The 24,259-nt window shown below is 44.8% G+C and overlaps 1 protein-coding gene across 1 annotated transcript; it reads left to right on the top strand.

Moving 5' to 3' along the window:
- The first annotated feature begins 110 nt into the window (after positions 1-110).
- Positions 111-17,489, top strand: LOC310806915 (phosphatidylinositol transfer protein beta isoform-like). The gene is made up of 11 exons (XM_083673198.1): positions 111-172; positions 4,069-4,099; positions 5,723-5,868; positions 6,224-6,315; positions 6,613-6,620; positions 7,037-7,111; positions 7,282-7,365; positions 8,844-8,921; positions 10,651-10,761; positions 11,054-11,176; positions 14,419-17,489. The coding sequence occupies exons 1-11, from the start codon at positions 153-155 to the stop codon at positions 14,470-14,472; spliced, it is 822 nt and encodes a 273-aa protein (XP_083529324.1). The 5' UTR covers positions 111-152; the 3' UTR covers positions 14,473-17,489.
- The last annotated feature ends 6,770 nt before the right edge of the window (positions 17,490-24,259 follow it).

Raw genomic sequence — 24,259 nt, 5'->3', positions numbered from 1 at the left:
ATTTTCTGAGTATTGTCATCAATTCACCTCGGTAAGCACACTCAGGGGTATCTACTTTCACCAATCACAGTTGGTGAGGGGCGGAATAAGGGAGTTGTTCATAAAGCACATGACGTCAGCAGTAGTACGCAGCCGCAGCCGAAAAAGCAACGATGGTTCTGATCAAGGAATAGTAAGTCCAATAATTCAATCTTTTTCTAACGGATATTACTTTAATGTCTGTAGTTTCCTTTTTACACACATTATGTTTGATCACACATGCGTATTCTTTCGTTGATTTGTAGCTTGGTAAACAAGTTAAAAGTTTGTGGAGTGAGCGCATGAGGGAAGGGTGGATTGTTCAGACTTGTTTCAGGTCTGGCCTACCGGCTGACAGCGAGTCAGCACAGCTCCCCGACGCACCTTGCTTTCATGTCACGAGCTGCTTACCTGGTCAGCGAATACACATTTGGGGACCATCTGTTGCTTTTATACTATAATGAATGTTTACTTTTTAACTTGAAATTCAAGGGACATTATTTGGAGAAGGTAGTTTGAAAGTTTGCTTATTTGTTACTTGCTGATATTCGGTATTTGGTAAGCTAGCCCCGCTAGCGGAAGAGACTGCGAGACGCTCGAGCCCTGGCTGGAGACAGTGTGACTAATAGGAGGGTGGTGTATCACTCTGCTGGCCGCAGGGCCACTGAAAATGTGTGTTCTTTAAGAAGGTATATTTACTAAACGTTGTTAGGGTTGGTAGGTCGATTATAATGTTCAGTCTCCCTAAAATGCAACCATAGTTGTAGCTAATATTTGCTTTAGCAGTCTCCAAAACGTGCCTACTCATACCTGAAGCTAACTAGAGATTGACATTGAAACTGGCCAGCTGAGACTCACTACTTGGGCAAGACTTGTCTGACTACCAAATTTCCGAACTTTACCAGCTCTGAGATGACACCTGATGACGGTGCTCTAGTCTTCCTTCCTGGTGATTCATGAACTTTGACCAGACTGCTGACCAAGGGGAAAACTCTGATTGTCACAGAAAAACGACTGCATCAGGTGTGCTGCACACTGCCCAGCTACTGTCAAATGGGTTCTGATAGCTTTCATCAGTAATCATATCACTGATTTAGTTTACGATAACGTTTATGGAATGTAACCCGAACGTGTTGACTGACAACATGCATGCATATACAGTGCGTCTTGTCAGTGCATGACCACATTGATGAGCAATCTGTAATTCCATATGCACCTCTACTGCAATTTAACCCCTCCTATTATCTTTGTCACCATGATGACCTGAAAAGAAAAACTGTAAGCCTTTGTCAGAGTGGAATACTGTTATTTGAAGTTATCTAATCAGAACACTGAGACCAGAACACTAAGACCGCTAGGGTATTTTCTAATCTAGGTTACACTAATCTATTGTAGAGTTTAGAAACATAAGGTCTCTTTTTCAAGAGCAACGGCCTATGTCATGGAATGTGCCTGAGCTTTGTCAACAAACAGATTACAGGCAAGTGGAGGGAGTCTGTGTGTCGGCCTACTGCAGATCCATACTGGGTTTTCTTTTGCATGTGTGGCTGCAACCTTGCACGTGTCAGTTACATCAGGTTTATGATTAGATATCCATTGTTAAGTTTGTTCTAAAGCAAGGTTTCCTGTTCTAATCAAGATGGATTTATGAATAAATAATGTTTTTTTTTTCTCTGTGTGGAGTGGTGATGACCTTGTTGCAGTATGTAGCGCAAGTCAAACAGTGAAATCATTTTTCAAATAGGGAAGCCAGGTCGGCCTTCACTGTACCCGTCAGTCACTTCTGAGGTGTTATTCAAGGTCTCACCTTGTTCTGAAATAATAACGGACTACATTATCTTTGGTACAACGCTGTGTGTGTGTGTGTGTGTGTGTGTGTGTGTGTGTGTGTGTGTGTGTGTGTGTGTGTGCGCGCGCGCCACACCGCCCCGCCTATGTGACCCCACTATCAGTATTTGTAGGGGATCATTTCAGCAGTTTATTAGTTTCTGGACAGACTTCTGAGTCTTCTCAACCATGAACACACCATAACTGCCCCTCTCTACAGTAGCCTATGGTAGTGGATGTGATTTGTATTCACCTACCCATTTGAATATTTGCTCTTGTGCTTTTTATTGCCTACAAAACATATTGAAAAGCATCCTCATTACCTTGGTCCTTGGATGGCCACTGGCTTGTAATGCTATTCTATTTGTAAGGCAACTGCCTTTCAAGGCCCCTGTCAATGGCTTCATTATTGTACCACAGCCTTGTGCAGTAACTGATTATGAGTCATTGAGCGTTGATGATGTTGAAGATTAACCCATGAATCAACAGAGAATTGTGTCCACAGAATACAGAAATCGATGGCATCCTTCCTTTACTGTAAATCTGGATTGGCCTTCTTCCTCTTTATGGTCTCTACTCTCCCTTGGAGTGGAGAGACTGAGGGTGGAATTCTTACTCGAGGTCTGCGCACGTAACTCTGTCATTTGCGTAAATCTTGCATTCATGTCAATGGCTGATGATGATTGGATTTACGAGTGTGGACCTGAGAGTAGAGGTGGAAAAAGAGGTTGAGAGAAATGGAGATGGGAGTGAATGTAAGCTTATGGAGAGCACTTTTCTCCCTGCCCTTCTCCATATTTCTGTTTCTGTGGGTCTAGTGGTCGGAGGGTGGGGCAACTATCCTACTATGATGTCATGTTAGTGTGTGCACACCACATGCCACATCATCTGTGGCTGGACTGTGTGCTCAGATGGAGTGCAGTCAGTGCCTCTGAAACCGCAGGACTGGTTCCCTCATTGACCTCTTCTTCTCTGGTCTCAAGGCTAGGAGGCTGACATCTTGGGTCTTGGGCCACAATTCTGTTTGCTCCTTCTCTCACTTTCTAATGTGTCCCTGTTTTTCTCTTTCCCTTTGCTGTCTCTATGCTTCGCTGCCTTCTCCCACTTGTGTCTCTCTATTTGGTGTCTTCCTCACTGGTCCCCCCCCCACCCTGCTGACCTCAGCAGTATCCAGCAGAGCTGTAGCTGTGACTTAGGAAGTGTGACCTGGACTCACTTCCTTTTCCTGTGCAGAGAAGAAACCTTGCATGTGCCCCATTGAAGCTGAGCCTGGGGCAGTTAAACACAGAGGGGCTATGGCAGGAGGTGCTGTGGAAGTTATGAGAAAATAGGCTTGCTTAAAAGGACACTTCACCGATTTGGTTAGCTCAAAATAGTTGTCCAGATCACCTTACGAACGCGTGGGCATGTGAAAACGGCTTCCAAATGTGTTCTGTAGATCAAAAGCTAGGTGTGACTAGTTTGAGGATTTTACCTTGAGTGACGTATTTGGGGGTAATCACGGGGTTTTGAAAACTAAAAGGAGGTTTGGGGAGGAGAGAGCTTACCCTTCCCGAATGAGTTAATGTCTGGTTTGTTTACATCCATAAGTACCACGCTAGTGCATAGGCCAAAATATATCTCCTTGGCTGGCTGGGAGGATTTCATCAATGTTTCATATTTTCTCACTTATTTGCACAAATGGTTGTATATTTCCTGGCTATTTAGACAACAGACCGTTTTTTTACTTGCTGTTGAGGCGTGGTGACCATTGGTGACCGTTAGTCATCAGTTTTTTAGTTGATAATGACCTCGTGGGGCTGCACAATGCACAGTTATTCAAGTTAGGAAATTGCCATTTAAGTCAAAGTATGTGTATCTTGGGCGATACATTCTATTTTCCTAGCTCCTCCTAAAACGATTTTCCACATGCCGTGGGTATGACATTTCATATAGCTATACAGCTCCGAAGTGACGCGGCTAGCCTGTTTGTAAACTGGCTAGCCTGTTTTGTACACTGTGTACTTCCATTCAAAACCGTAGGCCTAAGTTCCATCACGAAGCAAGTAGATAAAACGCACAGGTCTACGTCCCAATCAGAGCTCTCTGTAAGCCTATTAGAACATGCTCCTTCTGAATTATACTGATGCATAAAGTTGACCTCGCCTATCGTAGGCTGAACGTGACTGACCGGTGTCAAACATTAAACCATGTCTCATCTGTCTCTGCTCTTGTCTGTTTCAGCCGTGTGGTGTTGCCCTGCACTGTGGAGGAGGTGAGTAACTTTATGGCTGTTGGATTTCACTGTCGTTACTCGGCATTCGTTCCTGCTGTTTATTTTATGGTTGTTCAGACTTGCCCTGTGTTTTGTTCCCATCTGATTTGGTTACAGTTATACAAATTAGCCTGTGTTTCTGGGTGGTGAGGAGGCCTGTCGTAACACACACACACGCACACACACACGCATACATACATACATACATACATACATACATACACATACAAAATCAAAGGCTACTCTTATGGGTAGGCCTGAAATTGGAACCATCATGAGTGACAAACTTGGACTGCATCTTCAGTCGACAATCAAGGCTGTGCTATGCTCTTACCACCTCCTTTCTGTGTAGTTATGAATAAGTGGGTTTTCTATGGCATTCAGACAGTGTTATAAATGCCTTTTGTTTCCTTTTATATGACATTGAGGGGGGCACTTGTTGCCCTTGTTTGTATGTGTTGCGGTTATGAAACACTGACTCACACACTTTTGCCTTATATGGCAATGAAATCTGTCTGCAACGAGGGCCAGATTGTAGCTACGTCCAAATCATTGGAAAACAAATTCCCTTGTAAAGTTGAGTTGAACTTCTCCTGGAAGTCCTTGGGTGAATGAGGGGAAAAACAACTCTCCTTCAGGCTTCACTTTGACTGCTCAGGCCATCAGATGTTCAGAAGTCAACTGTCACCCCTGAAGTGACGTGTGTGTGTGTGTGTGTGTGTGGTTGACCTGGGTGTGTGGGGAGGGATGAAAAGTATGGAGAAAGTATACTATTAAACTCCAGGTCAAACATGTCCACAGCTTGCTTCAATATCAAAATCAACTTGTTTAATTAATTCCACACATGTTTTTGAACAGGGATCGATTGTACACGTTGAAAAATGTGAACCTTTGTTTGAATTGTTTGGTCCAATTCAAAACAATTTATATGCCTCATTTAATCTGAGACCCTAATGTTGGTTCATTATTAGAGAGAGAGAGAGAATCTGTAAGGAACCAAAGTTCAGAGCGAGAGCAGATGGTAGGATGAGTCTTTGCTCTTTTTGCTACACAGACACAGATAGTGACTAGTCATTACACAACTCCCATATTACATTCACAAGGATCCAACTTTCACCTATGCATGCATGTTCACAAACTATGACGTGCAGTCTACCGCTTACTCTCTTTCTTGGGTGCAACTAAAAACACACACACACACACACACACACACACACACACACACACACACACAGGGTTATGGACCCTCCAGAGCCCCTACTGGGACTGTTTTCACTGCCCCCTCTAATCCTATTAGATCCAATTAGTAGTGAGTGGGGCTGTGTTGGTCTGTGCCCTCTAAGCTGTCCCTAGTCTCCCTACTTTGATACGGCCCCTTCCACAATGCTTCTCAGGAATGGTCTCCCTGCTGATGTTCTCCCACGCCTGCCATCTCTCAATCAACAATGATGCCACATAACCAATGTGTTTTATTCACTATTCTAGCCTGGTCTGCTGTCTGTTTTACCTGTATCATAAGAGCTTGTATTTTTCTTTAGTATATTGTTTGTGTGAAAGACAAAGTTCTGTCCACATAGTTTCAAAAGTTCTGTCTAAAAGATTTGTCAACATTGTGTGTTTCAGTATCAAGTGGGACAGTTGTTCTCAGTAGCTGAGGCCAGTAAAAATGAAACGGGTGGAGGTGAAGGCATTGAGGTCCTGAAGAATGAACCCTACGAGGAGGAGGGAGAGAAAGGACAGTATACGCATAAAATCTACCACCTGAAGAGGTACGGTACACAGTATATACATAGACACAAACACTAGTTTATGGGTGTAGTCAATTCCACCTTCATCTGCCAATTCCTCTTCATTTAACTCTGAAATGCAGTCCCCATCTCAGAAATGATGTTTTTCACCAATTATTGCACCATTACAATCTTGCCAGCAGGTGGCAGTGTAGTCATTCCTCTCAGTTTATCTATACTGCCTAATATGAGGCCTCCAGGCTCAAACAAGGATATCCCATTCTGAAACCTGCAAGACTGGTGTGTTATGGTCAGTGAATGACTGTGTGCGTATATGTCCTCCTTTTCCCCTCCATCCATCCTTTCTGCTCCCTATTCCTTTCCCCCACTCCTGCAGTAAAGTCCCTGGGTTTGTGAAGATGATAGCTCCTGAAGGCTCCCTGGTCTTCCATGAAAAGGCCTGGAATGCTTACCCTTACTGCCGAACCAGTGAGTCACTCATATCCTGGCTCCCCTCCACACACACACTCTCTCACCAGACCCATTGTCTTGAGGCAGCTGATATGTTGACATTTAAATTCCGTTGTTTAACAGACAAACATTTCTTGGATATTTACCCATCTGATTTTGATGGATTTTAAATGCGTCGATTGTTACTAGAATGCTATTGGTGACATGCATGCATTTGTAAAATGAGTTACTGTGACAAGTATGTTGTGCGTGTAGGGTGTGATGATGGTGATGTACTAACGGTCTGTTCTCTTCTCATGCTTCACCTGGGCCCAGTCGTGACGGTGAGTCGCCTGCAGACACCCCGTTTGTGTCACTCTGTTCTCTGGGAGTCTTTGTGTTAGTTGATTGGGTGTTGGGAGTTTATCTATAGTTTGTGTGAATGTTCGTCAGTTTGTGTAAAATGACCAACATATTGTTTCAATTATGAAGAATTGTAGCAATTATGCCAATACCCTCATGCATTTGTTTGTTTTTAGCAATTTGTCTGTTTATAAACACTGATGGGATTCAATGGCAGAGCAACGTCATGATTTTAATTTGATTTATTGCATCGCTTTGCTTGTTGCGTGACTGAGTAGATAATAGATACTGGACATGGAAAGAAGGTCCTCTTTGTGGACATTATTGGCATTGTAAATCCAATGCAAATGTGAAATAATAAGAGATTTTTTCTAACTGATTTTCAAACTCTCTCTAGAATGAGTACCTGAAAGATGACTTCTTCATTAAGATTGAGACATGGCACAAACCTGACCTTGGAACATTAGAAAACGTGAGTGCCTCTTGTGTCTGTCCTGTACTGTACCAGAGTGAAATGCATGACTATAAAATCTCACTGTAAATGTCATGGATGCCTGTTTACGTAGTGTCCCAGTTCAAGCCTTGAAGTAGATATCCGAGTGTAGGTTTGTGTTTTTGCTGATGCCCTGTTGTAATTGACAGGTGCACAAGTTGGACCAGTGGACATGGAAGACTGTGGAGGTTGTGCCCATTGACATCGCAGACAGGGAACAGGTGTCCCCGGGCGTAAGTACTCCCCTCCTGGTGCTCTTGTCATGGCAGAGTCCCCTCTATTCACTTCCACTGGATACAACTGTGTTTGACACCACCAAGTGGACAGATTGGACCATTGCATACTAGGTGTCATTTTCTGAAATGTGAGACACACACACACACACATCCCACGTCCTTGGTGTCCCACCAGGCAAATGGTGGCGAGAACCTCTCCAGCATGTCACACCTGCAAACAGTATGGCCTCTTGTTGGAAGCCTTCAAATTGTTATTAAATCTTTTTAATTGTGAATTTCAGATGTCAGGTTTTGCCCTCAAAGAAAAAAAAAAGTGCATTTGTTAATAAACAGTGCATTTTCGATGCTACTTATTATTGGGATTATGATGGCATTGCCTCAGCTCACTGTGGTAAGTGGTGTACGTGAGTGTGAATGTGTCTGTGTGTCTGGTTATTTGCCTGAGCAGCAGTGTGTTGTGTTTGTTTGCGGTAGGTTGTTAACGAGGCGGACGTGTTTGCCGTGCTGGAGGAGAGTGTTGTGTCTGAGGGCCCTATCAGCCCTGAGCCTCGGGCGTAGCTGCAGGGCCTGGGGCGCGCCGGGAGCACAGATGAGTTTGTTAGTGTAATTAAGGCTCACAACGCCCTGACGCGCACACACACACACACAGTCACACTTACACTTCTTTACTGAGGAGTAGCTCCTCTTCCTTAGCCATGGTACCATCGATTCACCGACCTCATTAGTGCAGCACAGTGTATTGTTATAGTGATGGAGCTCTCAGCATTAAAACGACCGTGTGTGTGTGTGTGTGTGTGTGTGTGTGTGTACGAGCGCATGCGCGCACATGTATTTCTATCTCTTTCTGCTTGTTTGGCTCCCTCCTGTCGGCCGATAGCCCTGAAAAGCAGCTTTTAGCTGCAGGCACATCATGATTTATTTAAAATTGCTCAGCCCTTGAGCTGTTGGTAATTTGAAAGGCGTTTTGTTTATTTTTTAATATATATATTTTTTTTCCACACCAGTTTTATTAAGTTGACTTTGCACTTCCCTTGCTGTGCTCTGTAATATGAATAATGCAACCAGAAGAGGAGAATGTGACCATTAATGGGGTGTGTGTGTGTGTGTGTGTGTGTCTCATTGTCTATACACATGTGCATACCTTTCTGTGGAGGTGTGTAGCTGTAGGTCCTGGGCTCTGCCCTGATGCTGCAGCCTGTGGCCAGGGCAGAGGGTCTGCCAGGGGGCAGTGCTGAGTTATGGGGGTGGACCTAGTTTATGGGACCCAAAACTGGCCCCTCCCATGGCAGTGTCTCCCTGTACCAATCAGTGCAGGGCCAACACTCTCAGACCCATACGCTTCGGGGGGGCTCAGAGGGCCTTGTCTAGGTTGTGACTCATGTCTAATTTACAAGTTGGTTTACGTTGAATGTAATTATTTGTTGTGTTAGTGTCCTTGTTTTAAAGCGTAATTGGTTCTCTTCTCTTCTCTCTAGGACTATAAGGCAGAGGAGGATCCTGCTGTGTTCAAGTCAACTAAGACTGGGAGAGGGCCCCTGGGACCCAACTGGAAGGTACTTCCACTCGTCACTGAGGGAGGGAATGGGTTCAGGACATGGAGTAACAGGAGGGAGATAAGTTAAAAATGATGCACAGATCCTGGTCCACCAGCGAATGATTTCTTGAACGTGAGTCCAGGAGAGATAAAAAAAAAAAACCTCCTGGTAAAATGGAGAGAGAGAGCAAGAGAGCGCGCGCTGAGTGGCAGAGCTGCAGGCTGGAGTTTGATGAAGACAAATCACCTCTCTCCCTGCTCTAATTGGCCGTAATAGAAATCGCAAGTGATCAGGTCAGATTAGGCCCCCCCATGTCTGAGTCCTGCCCACGTCCTCAGACACTCTCAGCCAGGAGTGTGTGTGCGCACGTGTGTATGTGCGCACTCTGAATTTTGAGCAGGGAACAGTTCAGTGTAATGAGTGGGAGGTGGGAAGTTAGAGGTGATGAAAACGTACCTCATCCAGAGAGACTGTCTCCCCGCTAATCCCTCCCCTGCAGCCCTGTGAGCAGGCACCGGATCAGGCTGTTTAAGGTCAGAACAGATGGAGTCTCTACACAGCAAGAGAGCCCTCAGAGTTCACCGTGGGAAAGTTTTCCTCTGCTTCAAACATTCGTAGAGAACACAGGCTGCCAAACAGCTTGAAAAAGTCGGAATAAAGCAGTGTAACTTTTTATTTTGTTTTTTTAATTAGATCACTTTCCCCCCTGCCTCGGACATGGAAATAGACTTTCTTTTTTGAAAAAGGAAAAAAGTTTGTGACAACAGAGAGACAATTTCTCCCAGCTTCTCGGAGCAATGAAACTCTTGTCTATCTCTGCATGCACACATGCTTTCGTATCAGCACACTTTGTATTACTGAGAACTCCTGCTTCTTTGAGCAGGGCAAAGAGAGAGGGAGAGAAGAAATGTCACCGTAAGTGTTTTGATGTGGGATCCGTTTTATGTGAAGTTCTCCTTTTTAGCGGTGACAACTTTTCTAAACCCTCCGCAAATTTAGAATGTTTTTCATTTTCCCCTCCTCTCTCTCCTCGGTGATCAGAGCATCAAACAGTGGTGGGATGGAGGTGATTGCGGCAGGTCTGTGGCATTTTCTCCTGACACGCAGCCGCTAGAATGAAGTGATTAATTAAACAGGTGTTCTCGCAGGGAGAGCGTGTGTGTGTTCTGGGGGTGAGCAGGTCCTGGGTGTTAATAATGTACCCCGGCTTTGCGCCGAGACGCCGTTATCGCTGCGCGAGCGCCGTTTTATCTGCCTTCCCCGGACCACAAAGGCATGCCTGTCGGGAGCGGTGTCGCTGTCAGGGCGGAGGGTAGAGAATTGGTCCCTTCATCTAGAGTTTATCCACTTGGCTCTCTCTCCCCCTCCCTCTCCGCCTGCTTACAGGGAGACAGAGTGCAAACTGAGGATGATTTAGAAAGTGTGTTATAGATTAGAGAGGACTTTTATCTGTGTACTGCATATCCCCTGTTTGATCATTATTTCAGTAAGCTCCATTTCTAAAGCATTATGTATTAATGCCATTTTTCGTGGTATGAATACAGCTGAGATTAGTCTAAACTATGTTCTTCTGCCTGAGTGTTCCTTTATTGGAAAGTTTGGGTTAACTTTGCTTATTTGCATATAACTCCTAGGTTTGTAAAACATTTCTACCAATTGAAATGATTTAATGAAGGGTGATTTAGTTGAGAATGCCAGTCTGCCATGCAGTGTTTTGATGAGGCCCACCGTGTTCCTCTCCTGACAGAAGGAGCTGGTCACTAAGACCGACTGCCCGAGGATGTGTGCCTACAAACTGGTCACAGTCAAGTTCAAGTGGTGGGGCCTGCAGAACAAGGTGGAGAGCTTCATCCACAAGGTAAGGCGTGCCAGTTTCTCAGCTCAACATTGATTACAATTTTAGAGTAGGCAAATGAGTCATTGGAGCTTGTTAGTGTTTATAAATCTGGTCCAGGAACTCCTAGGTGACAAGGAAAGAGGACATCAGGAGACACTTGCTTACCCAGACCAGGCTAGACCGAGTCTTAGTAGGAGGTGTAACTTACCATTGTTATATTCTGTCACAAAGATTTGACACTCTTCTGTTTTTTTCCTGCTTTCTCTGTTTTCTTTTTCTCCACACCTCCTATCTATCCCCTTCTGTCCTCCAGCAAGAGAAGCGTATCTTCACTAACTTCCACCGCCAGCTCTTCTGCTGGATTGACAGCTGGGTGGAGCTGACCATGGTGGACATCAGGCGGATGGAGGAGGAGACCCAGCGGGAGCTGGAGGAGGTATTTATGTCAGGACAGAGCTACCAACAGGAGAGATGCACATCAGGCCGTATTGATGTATCCTTGCACCCAAAACCTCTTCCAACTCTAGTGGAAGTGTGTGGTTTCAGGCGTTGTCTCTACAAGGTTGCTGTGGCTACAGATAATGGTATGTAGGGCAGAATTGCAGTGTGAGCCTCGTGGGTTTTGTCCCAGGTTAGCAGGCTTCCATTGACTCATGAGCAGTGTAGGCTTTCGCTGAAAGAAGCTCATTGACTAAGAGTTATCAGAATATCTCTGTAGTTTTTACTTCTTTGCAAATTACGCAGTTTGGTCTGTGCTTCATTTTTAAGTGAAGTTGACACCCAGAACATTCTGACCAAGGAAGGATGGTCTTGTTTTCATACTGTACTGATCAAATCATATTTTAGTCTGTCAAATCAGATTTGAATTATTCTCAAGAAATTTCCTACATCACTAGCTAATCCTGAACTACTTCATAACATGCTCCATTTAATTTATTTTCTCTGCCATTTTGCCCCAGTATTAAATTTCTAGAGTTCTCTGTGCATGGTCTTGCTCTTCTTTGATCATTTCTTTGATAAATCATGTAAAAATTTGGCACATCTTCAATATGTTTTTCATAGTCTTTTCACTGCTTTGTTGTAATAACCTTTTACAAAAATGACATTTCTGTTTTCTCTGTAAATGTTGCTATCTGAGAGTGGGTGAAGACAGAGGTTCCTTACCCGAGATGTTTTGAAGCAAATCTGCTATCCCCAATGCATGATGCATGAGAGAACATGTATTTGGCCGTCGTTTACCAAGGTGTAGAGATATTGAGGTTTCTGTAGCCACCCATTCTCACCATGTGTAATTCTACATTCCTGCCTTTTTCTGCCCCTATGCCTTTCTCTCAATCAATTCCCCACTAACACTTCCCAGGGTTCCCACTGTCCTTAGTCATTGAAATATTTTCACAATAATATAACAGGGACATTTTTAAGACGACATCCTTTCTAAACATAAATAAATAAATATCCTGTATGTTTATACACACACACACACAGCACTAATTTTAACAATCCATTTCAGAATAGTCAAGATTTTGGTCAGATATTTTTGACTGCATGAAATTTGTAAATATCATTAAGAAATCCACACTTTCATCCTTGAGAAATAATTAACTCATGGATATTGAACATTGAATTTGAGTGGGAACCCTGGCTGCTTTCCCCTGCCCCCAAACTTTAACTCTGCCCTAACAGGCTTCCTGATTCTACCATTTTGCATTTAGATGCGTAAAAAGGGCTCTGTGAGAGGCACGAAGGCTGCAGACGATTAGCTGCACAATGCGTAAGTCTGAGGGAGGCTGTGTAACTGCTGGAGGGGTCTGGCTACTGGAGGCCATGTTATGGCCACGGATTCCTTGTCTCCCTTTCTATTCCTTCTGGGGTTTCTCTGTTGTGCTGCATGGCTACACTGCTTTCACTCCATACAAGTGTTGTTGAGGATTTTATTACCCACTGTGTGTGTCTGTCTGTCTGTCACGGGCACGTCCATAACTCTATCTGAATTAGTTAATCAATAACACCAGATCTCAGAGAAATATGAAGCATTTGCCAGATCGTTAAGTGTATCGCTGACGCAGCGAAAAACTCCCTGCCTCGGAGTGTGTATGTGTGTGTGTAAGTGCCCACTCAATCTCCCCATGTGAGTCCAGACATCTGTGCAGCCTGTTCTTAGAACCGAAGCGAGCCTGTTTTGAAAAAGGCTAAGAGATGGCAGGCAGTCAGACATTACAAAGAAAAATCCTACACTGGCCTTGTGTCTGTAGTCCAAAGAACCGCCATGGAGAATATAAGGGCTAGAACAAAGAGCAGCCCTCTCTGGCACCACTGACTCTCATGTCTGTGGATCACATTCTCAGTAGGGCCCTACAGCTCACTCCCTCCTGGCCCCTCTCAATATCCATCTGAGCGCTTTTGGCCGTACATGGAGAAAAAAAGGAGGAATCCGGGCCGGACTGGCCAAAGTGGGCCAGGCTCAAGCATTCCTGGCCTGGCCCCAACACTGAGTATTCAGTGCTCTGTTTTTCCCCTTACATCTCGCCCAATCCCGCATGTGTTTCCCATTTCCCCCTGGAGTAAGTAAACAGGCGGGTGCCATCAAAGCGGCATTTGGCATGGAGGATTGCTTGGCCTGCGCCTCTGAGCTGAGAGGTCAGGAGGGTCACAGTGCGCCAGTGTACTGTAGGCCTCAAGAGGACAGCACCCATATGAAAGACCTTATAGTAGCAAGCCCAGTCTTTTTAGGTCCTTACCAATGCGGAAGGTTCAGCTCAACCTATGTAGGAACTGGAGCAGGTGATTCAGGAAGACAAGGCTGACGGCTCCCACAGTGGTCATGTACTGTAGAGATGATGTAGCTCTGGTTTGTCGAGGTTGTGTGGTAGGACTGCCCTGGGTGAGTGTGAGACGCCATGTTTTAGAGATGATGCGCTAACGGTCCTGTCTGTCTGCTTGTGTGCTAACACTGGTGTGGTGGGGGAGGGGATGAGCTGCTAGGGATGGAGGGCGGAAGAGAGAAAAAAAACCTTCAAGATGGCTCCCTCTACCTCATTAACATACAAATGGAATTCTGCAGTTGAAAAGGAGTCTGTGCTGTGATTGAGAAAAAAGGGAGGGAGGGAAGAAAGGATGGAGAAGTGGTTGGATGAATCCTCATGCCATTTCATCAGATCTGTCCATTCCACTGTTTAGGGCCACCGTTTGCTCGAACTGTTCCATTACGGTATTCTGCTATCAGATTCCACCACTAATTGACTTTCTAAAGCCGCCAGCCATAGGGTGTGAAGGACCTGAAACCTATGCATTTATCTACCCAGAAGACAAACGAGGGTATTGATAAGAAAACAACATTTTTTGCAATATTTTCTTGGAGAAACTATGGTCTAACCCAGTTTGTGCTACATTTTCCAAGAAGAGGATCTTAATGTAGGCTCCAAGAAAGACTAGTGAAGCTCAGAGCTTTATTTGACTTTAATATTGCTCAATAAACTGACTGAAAGACGTGGCTGAGAACATCAACAGTCTGTTCCACAGTAACTAGCAGCCCCCCCCCCCCCCCCCCCCCCCTGCAGAATTCCACTTGTTGACGCATGCTGTTGCAGAACCTGCCCCCACGTGTTTTGTCTCAGTAAATCTAATGTGTGTTTATTTCCTCCTCCTCTACCCACCCCCCCCCCCTTTCCATTTCCCCAGCTCCGTAAACAGGGCCAAGTACGAGGAACCAGTGCTGCCAACGACGACGAATGAGACTGAGAAGGACAACAAGAACAACAATGAGAAAGAAGATGATGATGATGAAGAATGCGAAGCGGGATCCCTGTGTGCCCACCTTTACCTTACTGAATCAGGATGTGGAGGAGGAGTCTGCTACAATGGATCAATAGAGCAGATCCCTGACCTGCACCCAATCATACACATTCTATCCACAGTGTAATTCATTTCTAGAAAGTGACACAATCCCTCCCAGTTGATAAGGCAAACTCCAGGTAATGTTGATCTCCTGGGCTCAGTAAGGCCAGCTATCTCCACCATGTTATTGAAACTCATCCTCTGGATAGATGGTTAGAGGGCTGTTTGTGAATAGAGGTGAATATTTTCAAAGCAATTAATTGGCATGATTCCATTACAGCAGGTGTTGGACCAAGGACATGTTATTCCAATGTAGAGGGAGGATTTTTCCTCTGTAGTCTTGTCACCTCGTTCCATTTTTAGTTTTCCTTTGTATTCATGAACGTTATCTCCAGATCATTCCTCTCAGGACACTGTCCTCCTCGGCCTCTCCTCATTTAGTCTTTGTCCGCCCCCCCCCCCCCCCCCCCCCCCCCCCCCCCCTTTTTAGCTGTACATATCTCGGTGGTTTCCATTAGCTGGCGAGAGCCTGTCAGTTTGTTCTTCATATTCATGTCCCTTCCTGCTACAGCGTTCATTAAGAGATTACTGACACCCTTGGCGCCTCCGCCACCGTAATCTCTCTCCCCTCCCACTTGCACCACATCTTATTAACACGCTGACAATCATGTCCACACACGTATTTCCACTCTCTCTCCCATGCAAATGAACACAAACACGTACTGTACACTCGGTGCACGTGAGCATGAGCACAAACACGCACAAGCGTACGCACGCACACACTTGCAGGTGTGGATGCCTTTGCGGTGACTGATGTCTCACAAAGCTCATGCTAGGCAGATCCATGCAGGCTCCTTCCACTGAAGGAAGTAGGGTTTGGAGCTCTCACTTGTTTTTCCCACACTCCGCATCCTCCACACACTCTCACTCTGCTCCTCCTCCCTAACGGATGTCCCCGGAGAGAAACCACACCGAAAAACAGTCACAGATGGTGCTACACCCCTCCAGTTTCTGTCACGCACTTCTCTGCTCACCCCACCCTCCCCTGCAGCCTGCCTTACTCCCTGGGTTCTCTAGGGGTAATGTTCACCTGCAGCCTGCCTTACTCCCTGGGTTCTCTAGGGATAATGTTCACCTGCAGCCTGCCTTACTCCCTGGGTACCCTAGGGGTAGTATTCTCATGCTGATTGTATCCTGCTGAGCAGAGCAGCAGGTAGACACCCTAGACCCTCCATCCATATCAGCCGTGTGTGTGTGTCTGTGTGTGTGTCTGTGTCTGAGTCTGATTGGGTCTGTTTACAGGAGTCAGAGCAGCCTCCCTACCCAGTCAGCACCAGCTCCAGCTGCTCCTTACCTCCACCTACTGAACCTCCGCTCAGTCTGTCCGCTACTGCTCTACCTCCTACACAGCCACACCTCCCTGGTCCACGATGGCACCAGTCCTATGCTGGGACTGGTAAGCAGGGTATTCATCCATTTTACACAGGGGATAGATGGCGAGGCTTGATTGGTTTGCATGGTTTATTTTTTCTTGCCTTGAGGTTGTAGACGCTCAACTTCTGTCCTCTTGTTTGGCCAAGTATCACCTGGTTTTCTTTGCGTCGGCGCATACTTGATCTACGCAAGACTAAAATCGCCTTAAGAAATGGGATGAGAATCAGTAGCAGCCATTAGAACCAGCACACTACTGTAGCCTCGGGGGACGGGAGACGCACGCCCCTGCTTCAAACTCCTCATCGCCTTAACTGTTTTATGGTGCCCACACAATCGGCTCAAGGTTCTTGTGGCACTGGGCTCTGGTGTGGTGCCAACCTGCAGTGATACTGTTTTAGTTTAGAATTGATCTCCAGTCAGTCAGTGGCTGTCTGCTAACGTTTGAATGGTGCTGTTGCGTGCCAGTGTGTGCATGAGAGCTTTTCGTGTGAATGTGTGCATTTCATTTCATTCAACTTGTGTAACACTTGCCATTCAAAATAAGCATTTCTACCTTTTTTATAAACCGACATTCTTGCAGCCGTAACGGATGGAATATTTTTATGAAGAGCTTAGATTCTTAATGGTATATTTTTATATTTCGTAAGCCTCACAGGGAAATGTGAGAACTTTCTCAGTGATGGGTTTTTTGCTCACCCAAAGAGTATGAATGGATCTCTGTGATATCATTCGTTTACATGCATTCAGCACTTGCCCTTCACTTGTCACTCACCTCCCAGGGGCAATATTGCAATACTGACTCACCAGCAGTTAGGCTGTTCAGATGTCTAGCTGAGTGTGAGAGAGGATGGGCAACTGGAGCTGCCCGCACTTCAGATCTGAGTGGAAATATCATGCACGCTCAGAGAATTCTATTCAGAATCAGTCACATTCAGTAGTTTTTGCTGTTGAGAGCAAAGTCTTTCCCATTCAATTATGCCAATGATTGACAGTGTGGAAAGTCAAGGCTTTGATTGGGCTGATTAAGCCCAGTTTCCCATCAATGAGAGTATGCAGTCAAAGAAACAGTCCGTCTCAAAGAGTGGACTCTCATGATCAGTGTATGAAGGTCTGTTTCTATGGCCTCTGCCTTATATTGCATAGAAAACCTAATATGAAAAAAAAACCTCCAGAATGCAACTCAACCTTCATGTCACAGGACACAATGGTTTACTATCTGTAGAGACAGTGATGTTGGGAAGGGGCAGAGGGGAGGTCATCTTTACAAGAAAAACTATAGTGTGATCATGATTTAAGAAATCTACTACTGTTAAATTGATATAAGATCAAATATGCTTTTAAATGTTTCTGATCATCTATTGAAATTCAGGGGACATGGTAGTGAATGTATGATGTTATTTGTTGTGCCTTCTCTCTGTAGATTTTCTGTTGTGAGAAGTCTACAGTGTATCTAAATATCCAATAAATTTCCATTTACTCTCCTTTTGTGCATGCCTTCCATCTTTTTTTTTAACTAGCATCGCGTGTGCGCGTGCGCGTGCGCATACACTCCAAGTGTGCATGCAAGAGTGAAACAGCCTGTCTGCTGATAGATCGGGCAACCAGGCTGCTTCCCTTGACCCTTATTTTCCTCATGCCCATGCTCTGCTGACGGGCCAGCCTAGGAGATGTCAGTGCCCCCCTCTTTCCCCTACCACACACACACAGTTCTCTCTGTCTGCACACCCTCTAGTCCTGCCAGTGGCAGCTAAAGGCCCCTGAATGTCACAATACATCACACACCACATATCATGAGGTGCAGTTTCCATAAGGTTCTCTCCAAATCCTCCAGCGGCTGACTGTCTGCCAACACTCGGTCCTCAAATGACTGGTCCACAGAGAGAATAGACCAGTAACACAGACATACTCATCCCATCATATTCACCTCTTATACATTGGTATGATACAGTATAGCTAAAATGCTGATAATGGCCGTGGTAGGTTTCATCTGTGTACATGGAAGTTGGGACTCGATGGCAATATACAGTATATCATTCATTTTAAAGTCCAAAAATGGATGTACCAATCCCAGATTGCCCCTTTTAAAGTTTAGGAGAGTGTATTTCTGACTCTAGAATAGACAGGCACATCCGTCTCCTGGAGGTCACAAGTGTCGAACAACAACAACGGAATCTGTGCTAGAGAGCAGGAAGAGCAGCCAGTCTGCCGGCTGAGATATCCGCTATTTTATTCTTGTTTGAGGAGAATGGTCACATGTGCCCGGTGGACGGAAACAAGTCATATCTACACCAGAACAGGCAAATAATACTGTTTCTAAAAGGGGAGATGGGCAGAGTCACCCACGCACTGCCTGTAAAATGCCGGCTCACACTTGACCGCATGCAAGCATCCAGTTTGTGTGTGTAGGCCTCAGAGAGGACGTGTGGAAAGATGTGGCCTGAAGTAGCCCAGTTAATGTTATGAATCCCCACTCCTCAAACAGGGAATTAGGATTGCCACTAGCAGCAGACACATACTGTACATTCATAGCAGACAAACAGGCATACTCCAGAACACAGAGGTCAAAGTTGCTACAGGAAGGCCTATGGTTGAGCAGCAATTAGAATGTCCTGTCCCAAACGATTGATACTTGGTCCAACTCCAATGGGCAGACCATACACCTCCAGTCACAGAAAGAATATACTTACATACTGTATATATCAACCACACACTGTAGTGTCTGCTAAGTAAAGGACTCACATGCTTGCTTCTGGTAGCATCACATGGTTAGGGTGTCATTGCCCTCCCCATGTCTCCAGATATGGTGGTGAGTGCCTGTCTGTGTTTGGCAGGAAGAGGCAGGGTGAGCCTTTAACTACTGGCTTAGTCTCTGCATGCCCTGTTCGTGTGACCCCCCTGGGGCCGGATTTGTGCAAGGGCCACAGGTCTTCAAGGGGTGGGGAGTTATTTTTGGCCTCTGTTCGATGGCAATGATGTCAGAGTGTTTCCTCATCTTCCGAGCTGGGCTGAGCCTAGCCCCAGAGATTCTCCAGGGTCCTTCCTGTTGTGCTGGGAGAGGTGGAAGAGGTGGGGACCCGTTAGACAGCCGGGGATCTCTCCCCTCCTCCCTCCTTTGCACAATGGCGTTCCTCTGGATGACAGATGCTGCTTAACCCTCCTGACCCTGTTTGCTGAGATGGCCCAGCTGAGTGACAGGCCCATGGAGGACAGAGAAAGGAGGCTCTGCCACACAGATCCCCACTGCACAGGACACTGTCCCTATAACGGGAAGGAACTGTCTCTTTGGGCATCCCCCCTTGGTAATATATGTCTATATGAGGAAGAGCTGTGTTAACACCATGAATTAAGGGTTGTGGAGGGACAGTCACTTCTGCTATCTTGTCTTACGGAGGGACATATTGAGACAAATTGACTATTAAATCACAAGATTGTGACAGTGCTGACAAGCCTCAGGACGGTCCATTGTCATGGGCTAGCCTCTGCAATGGCTCTTCATTACAAGCAACTCAGGAGAAAAGGGGCGATGCTAGTGGTTTGTTATACTAATCATGACTTTGTTTGTTTGGTCACAGGTAGGATTGGTCATGTGAAAAACGTGTAGCTCTATCCGTGTAATTTTATTATGTTTTTGAAACATGACATGAGTTGATTCAAGTCAACTTCCCTGTTTTTATGATAGACTCAGAGACATTACCCAACAGGTTACACCCATCATAACAATGTTCTAATGCTCAAAATTCAGCCCAATAGGTGTTCTGCCCTGGTAGGAAGCGAGTCAGCTCTCTTTTGTAAAGACAGAAGACAATAGTTCCAAGGTGCTCTCTAAGCTCATGTTTATAACGACACAAGGTCAAAGACATGCAGTGTGCCATGGACGGTGTGTGTGCCAGGGCAAAGCCCTCTAATGATGGTGCGGCCAGCCAACCCAGAGAGATGGAGGTGGGTGAGGAGAACCTGCAGCAAGGTAATGCTATGAGAGAGAGCAACATCTCTGGATGCTCATTTCACTGTCCCATAAGCTCTCACTCAGTAATACATGCATCATCAACAGTACACCAACTCTCAGACATGTAGCCCTCAAGATCAGCCTCTAGACAAGTACCGTGCACTTTCTCTTTCTTGCACTTTTGTTCCTATCTCCCTCTCAGCCTCTCTCTCTTTCTTTCTAGCTCTTTCACTCCCTGTCTATATCTCTCTCCTTTCTTTGTGCTCTCCTCCTTCACATAACATCCTGTCAGCTGCAGTGGCGTGTGCCCCAAGCAACCCAGACCCAGCCCCCCCCCCCCCCCCCCCCCCCCCCCTACTCCTGGCAGCCCTCTGGCCTGTCCACCCCTCTGTGCATAACCCCTGCCCTGGCACACAGTCCCCTGCCCTGGGCGGAAGACAGGGCTTGATGAAGGATCTGTTTCTGCACGCTCTTACTGGGGCTAGTCCTTTCCCTATACTTATCCTGTCCGTCCATTCCTCTCTGAACTCACTCTCTCCCTGCCTCTGTACCTTCCTCATCAGCATAGCAAAACAAAGGTGAACACTGTCCAGTACTGTATACAGCTCTAAATCAGTTAGCCGGGAAATACATCATGGATGAAGACTAGCAGAAGTCGGTCATTTCTGTTGTTAAACGTACGTTTAACATGTTAGCATTGGCCATTGGATCTCTCACTGTGCCATGCAAATCTAAAATGTTGTTGTCCTCTGTGCCCAGGGTTAAGGTAAAATGCCCCCTAACTCAGCCACCCGTTTGTCTCCTCTGTGGGAGTCCACGTTCTGAAATGACTGCAACAACACCAGGGGGCTCTGAGGGTGATAACATGGTGTTATGGGCTAGGTGAACGTCCTCACCTGTGAAGGGGTTTCAGCCACACTAGGGGCAAATGTGGAGGCATTACAATGTTAGTGGGATGAATTTTTTCAGGTCACCAACCACTGTTACTTTAGGCAAATTCCATATGCCTACTCATTTAGATGTTCAAGTAGCTTATGTTTTGGAGTATGTTAAGAACACAAGAGCACTAAGACCGTATCCACAATATATGCCCAACACACCACACTATAACTGCTGGGCTGATTAAGGAGAAGATTTACTTGGTCCTGGTGTAAGCTATTTCCATGTTAAGTATGTTACATTTCTCACATTCAATCTTATAAGACTAGTTTTAAGCCATGTAAAGTATTGAGCTAATTTTTCTACAAACCTTTGACTCAAGTGTTGGGGACCATTTCAGGTTTGTGGGAGATGTTTCAGTCTTTGTATTGGTGATGCAAAACCTCTTGTGTATAAGATAAGGGGGCTTTCCCCTGAAAAAAATATTCTTGTGAAAACACTTCCAAATGAGTTAATGATATAATATCTGAATCATTTAGCAAGGTAAAATGACATGTCTTTGCTTGAATTCATAGGGGGTTCACCTCTGACAAAAGCAGCCTTTGTTTGAGGAGTGTCATGATCGAAAGGAGCACGAAACCTAATAGCACTCCCCTGCCTGCTAGGCAGTCTCTCTCTCTCTCTCTCTCTCTCTCTCTCTCTCTCACACACACACACACACACACACACACACACACTATTTCTCTCTCTCTCTCTTTCTCTCACTCTCTCATGCCCCAAAACAAGTTTGTAAACATCATTTTCGCCAATCTCCCAGTGTTTTTGTTGATTTAAAATCACCTCATTAATTAAGTGAAACTCCGCTCATGGATTATACACTTGAAGGCATGAGAAGGCAGCTAACAAAACTATTGTTGAGATTATTTTCATTCTCGCCTTCACCATCTCATACATCTCGGTGATGTCTCCGTGCCTTGTCCTCCTGTTTATCGCTAGGTGGCACTGTGTCTGTTTGATAGGAGTAAAACGCTCCTTATTCGCCCCTTGAGGAACTAGGCCCGTAGAGACATATCTCAAGATCCGAACACTCGAAAGATGTAGGAATGGATCCGTTGTGCCTACATTGAGTATTATGTTTTCCAGTATTAACGGCAAGGATAACCGTGCATAGGCTAATGAATGTGTAATGTTAATTAAGAGCAAATAGGCCTATGCTACGTCAAATGTGTGTGTTTCTTTTCCACAGATTGACCTCTGAAAAAACTCAAACATAGGCATAGTGTCGAGGACCATGCACAAATTGGCTTAGGATGTGGGAGGTTAAGACAAATGAAAACATCCACAATCGAAAAGAAGCCAGCAAAATCAATATCTTATCACCCACCAAAATTCTTAAGTTGCAAAGGGAAAACACCGAAATCCACATGTTGGTCCACGTGTGTGTGTGTGTGTGTGTGTGTGAGAGAGAGAGAGAGAGAGAGAAAGAGAGAGAGAACTGTCAATGTAGGCTATTACAAAATCACTTATATTAAAAGGGTTGACGTGTTCCAGTCTCTGTTGTGAGCGCCTGATTATAACTCCGCGCGCCTAAGGAAGCAATCGTTTCATTTAATTTAATAACACTTTCTCTATTCCAATATCACTTTATTTTGTCAGACGAGCCTTTTATGATGGACGAATTATGTTAGCCAACAAGCTGCTATACACCGCAGTTATAAAAACATACATTTTAAATTAAGTGCAGTCTATTGTTCAGTTCATTTTCGTTGCTTAGATGATTTTATAGACAAGATTCTTCAAATATTTGTCCTCTTATGAATATCAGAAGTTGGTGGGCTATAACATAGCATTCAAAGCTGCAATAGAATAACTTCACCTGTAAAATATTAGAAGTAGAATATTTCTGTAAGGCCTATTCACATAATTCCATGGGTTACATTAGCCTATTTTGCTCACATGGTCCAGTCCAGAGTGGTATATTAAAGGTCTAGTCTACTGCCGTGATCTGCACGTTCTATGGGTGTTGGTACAAATGTAATTCCTGCAGATATGTGCAGCCCAACTGCGAAAACATTTTCATCTGAGATTACATGGATAAATATTCTAGAGCACAAAAAGATTGCTATCGATTAATAGATCCAGTACCATTTATCTTTTAAGGGGGATTTTTGTCCATGGGTATTAACCCACCAAATCTTTTTTGCTAGATTTCTCTCTCTCTCTCTCTCTCTCTCTCTCTCTCTCTCTCTCTCTCTCTCTCTCTCTCCCCCTCCCCTTCACACACACACACACACACACACACACACACAAACGAAGACATTTAATTTGAACAGTTCGGCTATATCGGAAGGGAAATGTACAAATACTAATTAAGCAGTTTTGTAGGCCTAAGATTCGTGAGATTCTACAGGAACGGTTGTAAACTATGAGCATATTGTCACTATTATCAGGGACACTGATATATCGTATCTCTCAGTGGTAGGCTTTAAATCAAAGATTATCACCTTTTGCTACGATGGGCAAGTCCATTTAATGACCGCTGTCCATTTCAAACACCTTACCAGTGAGCATGATTTGATATTTGTGAAAATAACGTTATGCACACAAACGTGATCTATATTTTAGTTAAAGACAAAAAAAAACGTATGACTGTAGATCGATAACCAAGTTTTACAAACGCAGAGACTACTTGTTTCCTTTGCCCCCCACCCTCACGGATGCCAATAAACTAGGAGATAAATGGCGCTTTGAATGATTAATTCAATTCAATTAATTCATTAAGGTAAACAGAATTATGGTAATGGTCCATTTATTCTGAATAGAAATGTTAATTTGCTGTTTAAAGTGCGTTGACAATACAAACTCCGGGCCAGTGATTGTGCCCCGGCATTTGTTTAACCAAAGCTTTTGTGAGACCATCACCCTTTGATTGAGCGTCAATTCATTTCCGACATCTACATTTCTATCAACAATTAAGAAAATAACATAATTTGGCTTATCCTATACCCTGAGCACAAAGGCTCAATTTCATTCAACTATTATTATGTCCTCTAAAACACAGACAAAATACAAATAGTTGAAATGGCCTTAAGCTATTTAGAGCATACGTTAAAAATACAATGTAACACACCTGACTTGCACACAAATATATTTGGGGAGAACGCCACTCTTTTAAGACAACACTGACGTTTACTCTAGTTCTCTGTTTCTGAGCAACATCTTGGACCACCTTAAAAGATGGTCCCTCCTCCGTCACAGCTCTCCGTAGCCTCCGATTGGCGAAGACCTCATGGATGGAATTGGTTGCAGAAATGCAAAACTTGTTGCTGGTTCCCTGAACGCGTTGATCTCACACAGCGCCAAGCGCCAGACTAGAGTGTGATCTATCTGTGAATCGCTCCCAGCTGGAATAGACCACACCAGACT

The sequence above is a fragment of the Argentina silus genome (genome assembly GCF_951799395.1).
Source record: "Argentina silus genome assembly, chromosome: 7".
NCBI classification, from domain to species: Eukaryota; Metazoa; Chordata; class Actinopteri; order Argentiniformes; family Argentinidae; genus Argentina; species Argentina silus.
Note: the sequence above shows the minus strand (reverse complement) of the source record. Positions and strands in the feature narration are given on the sequence as shown.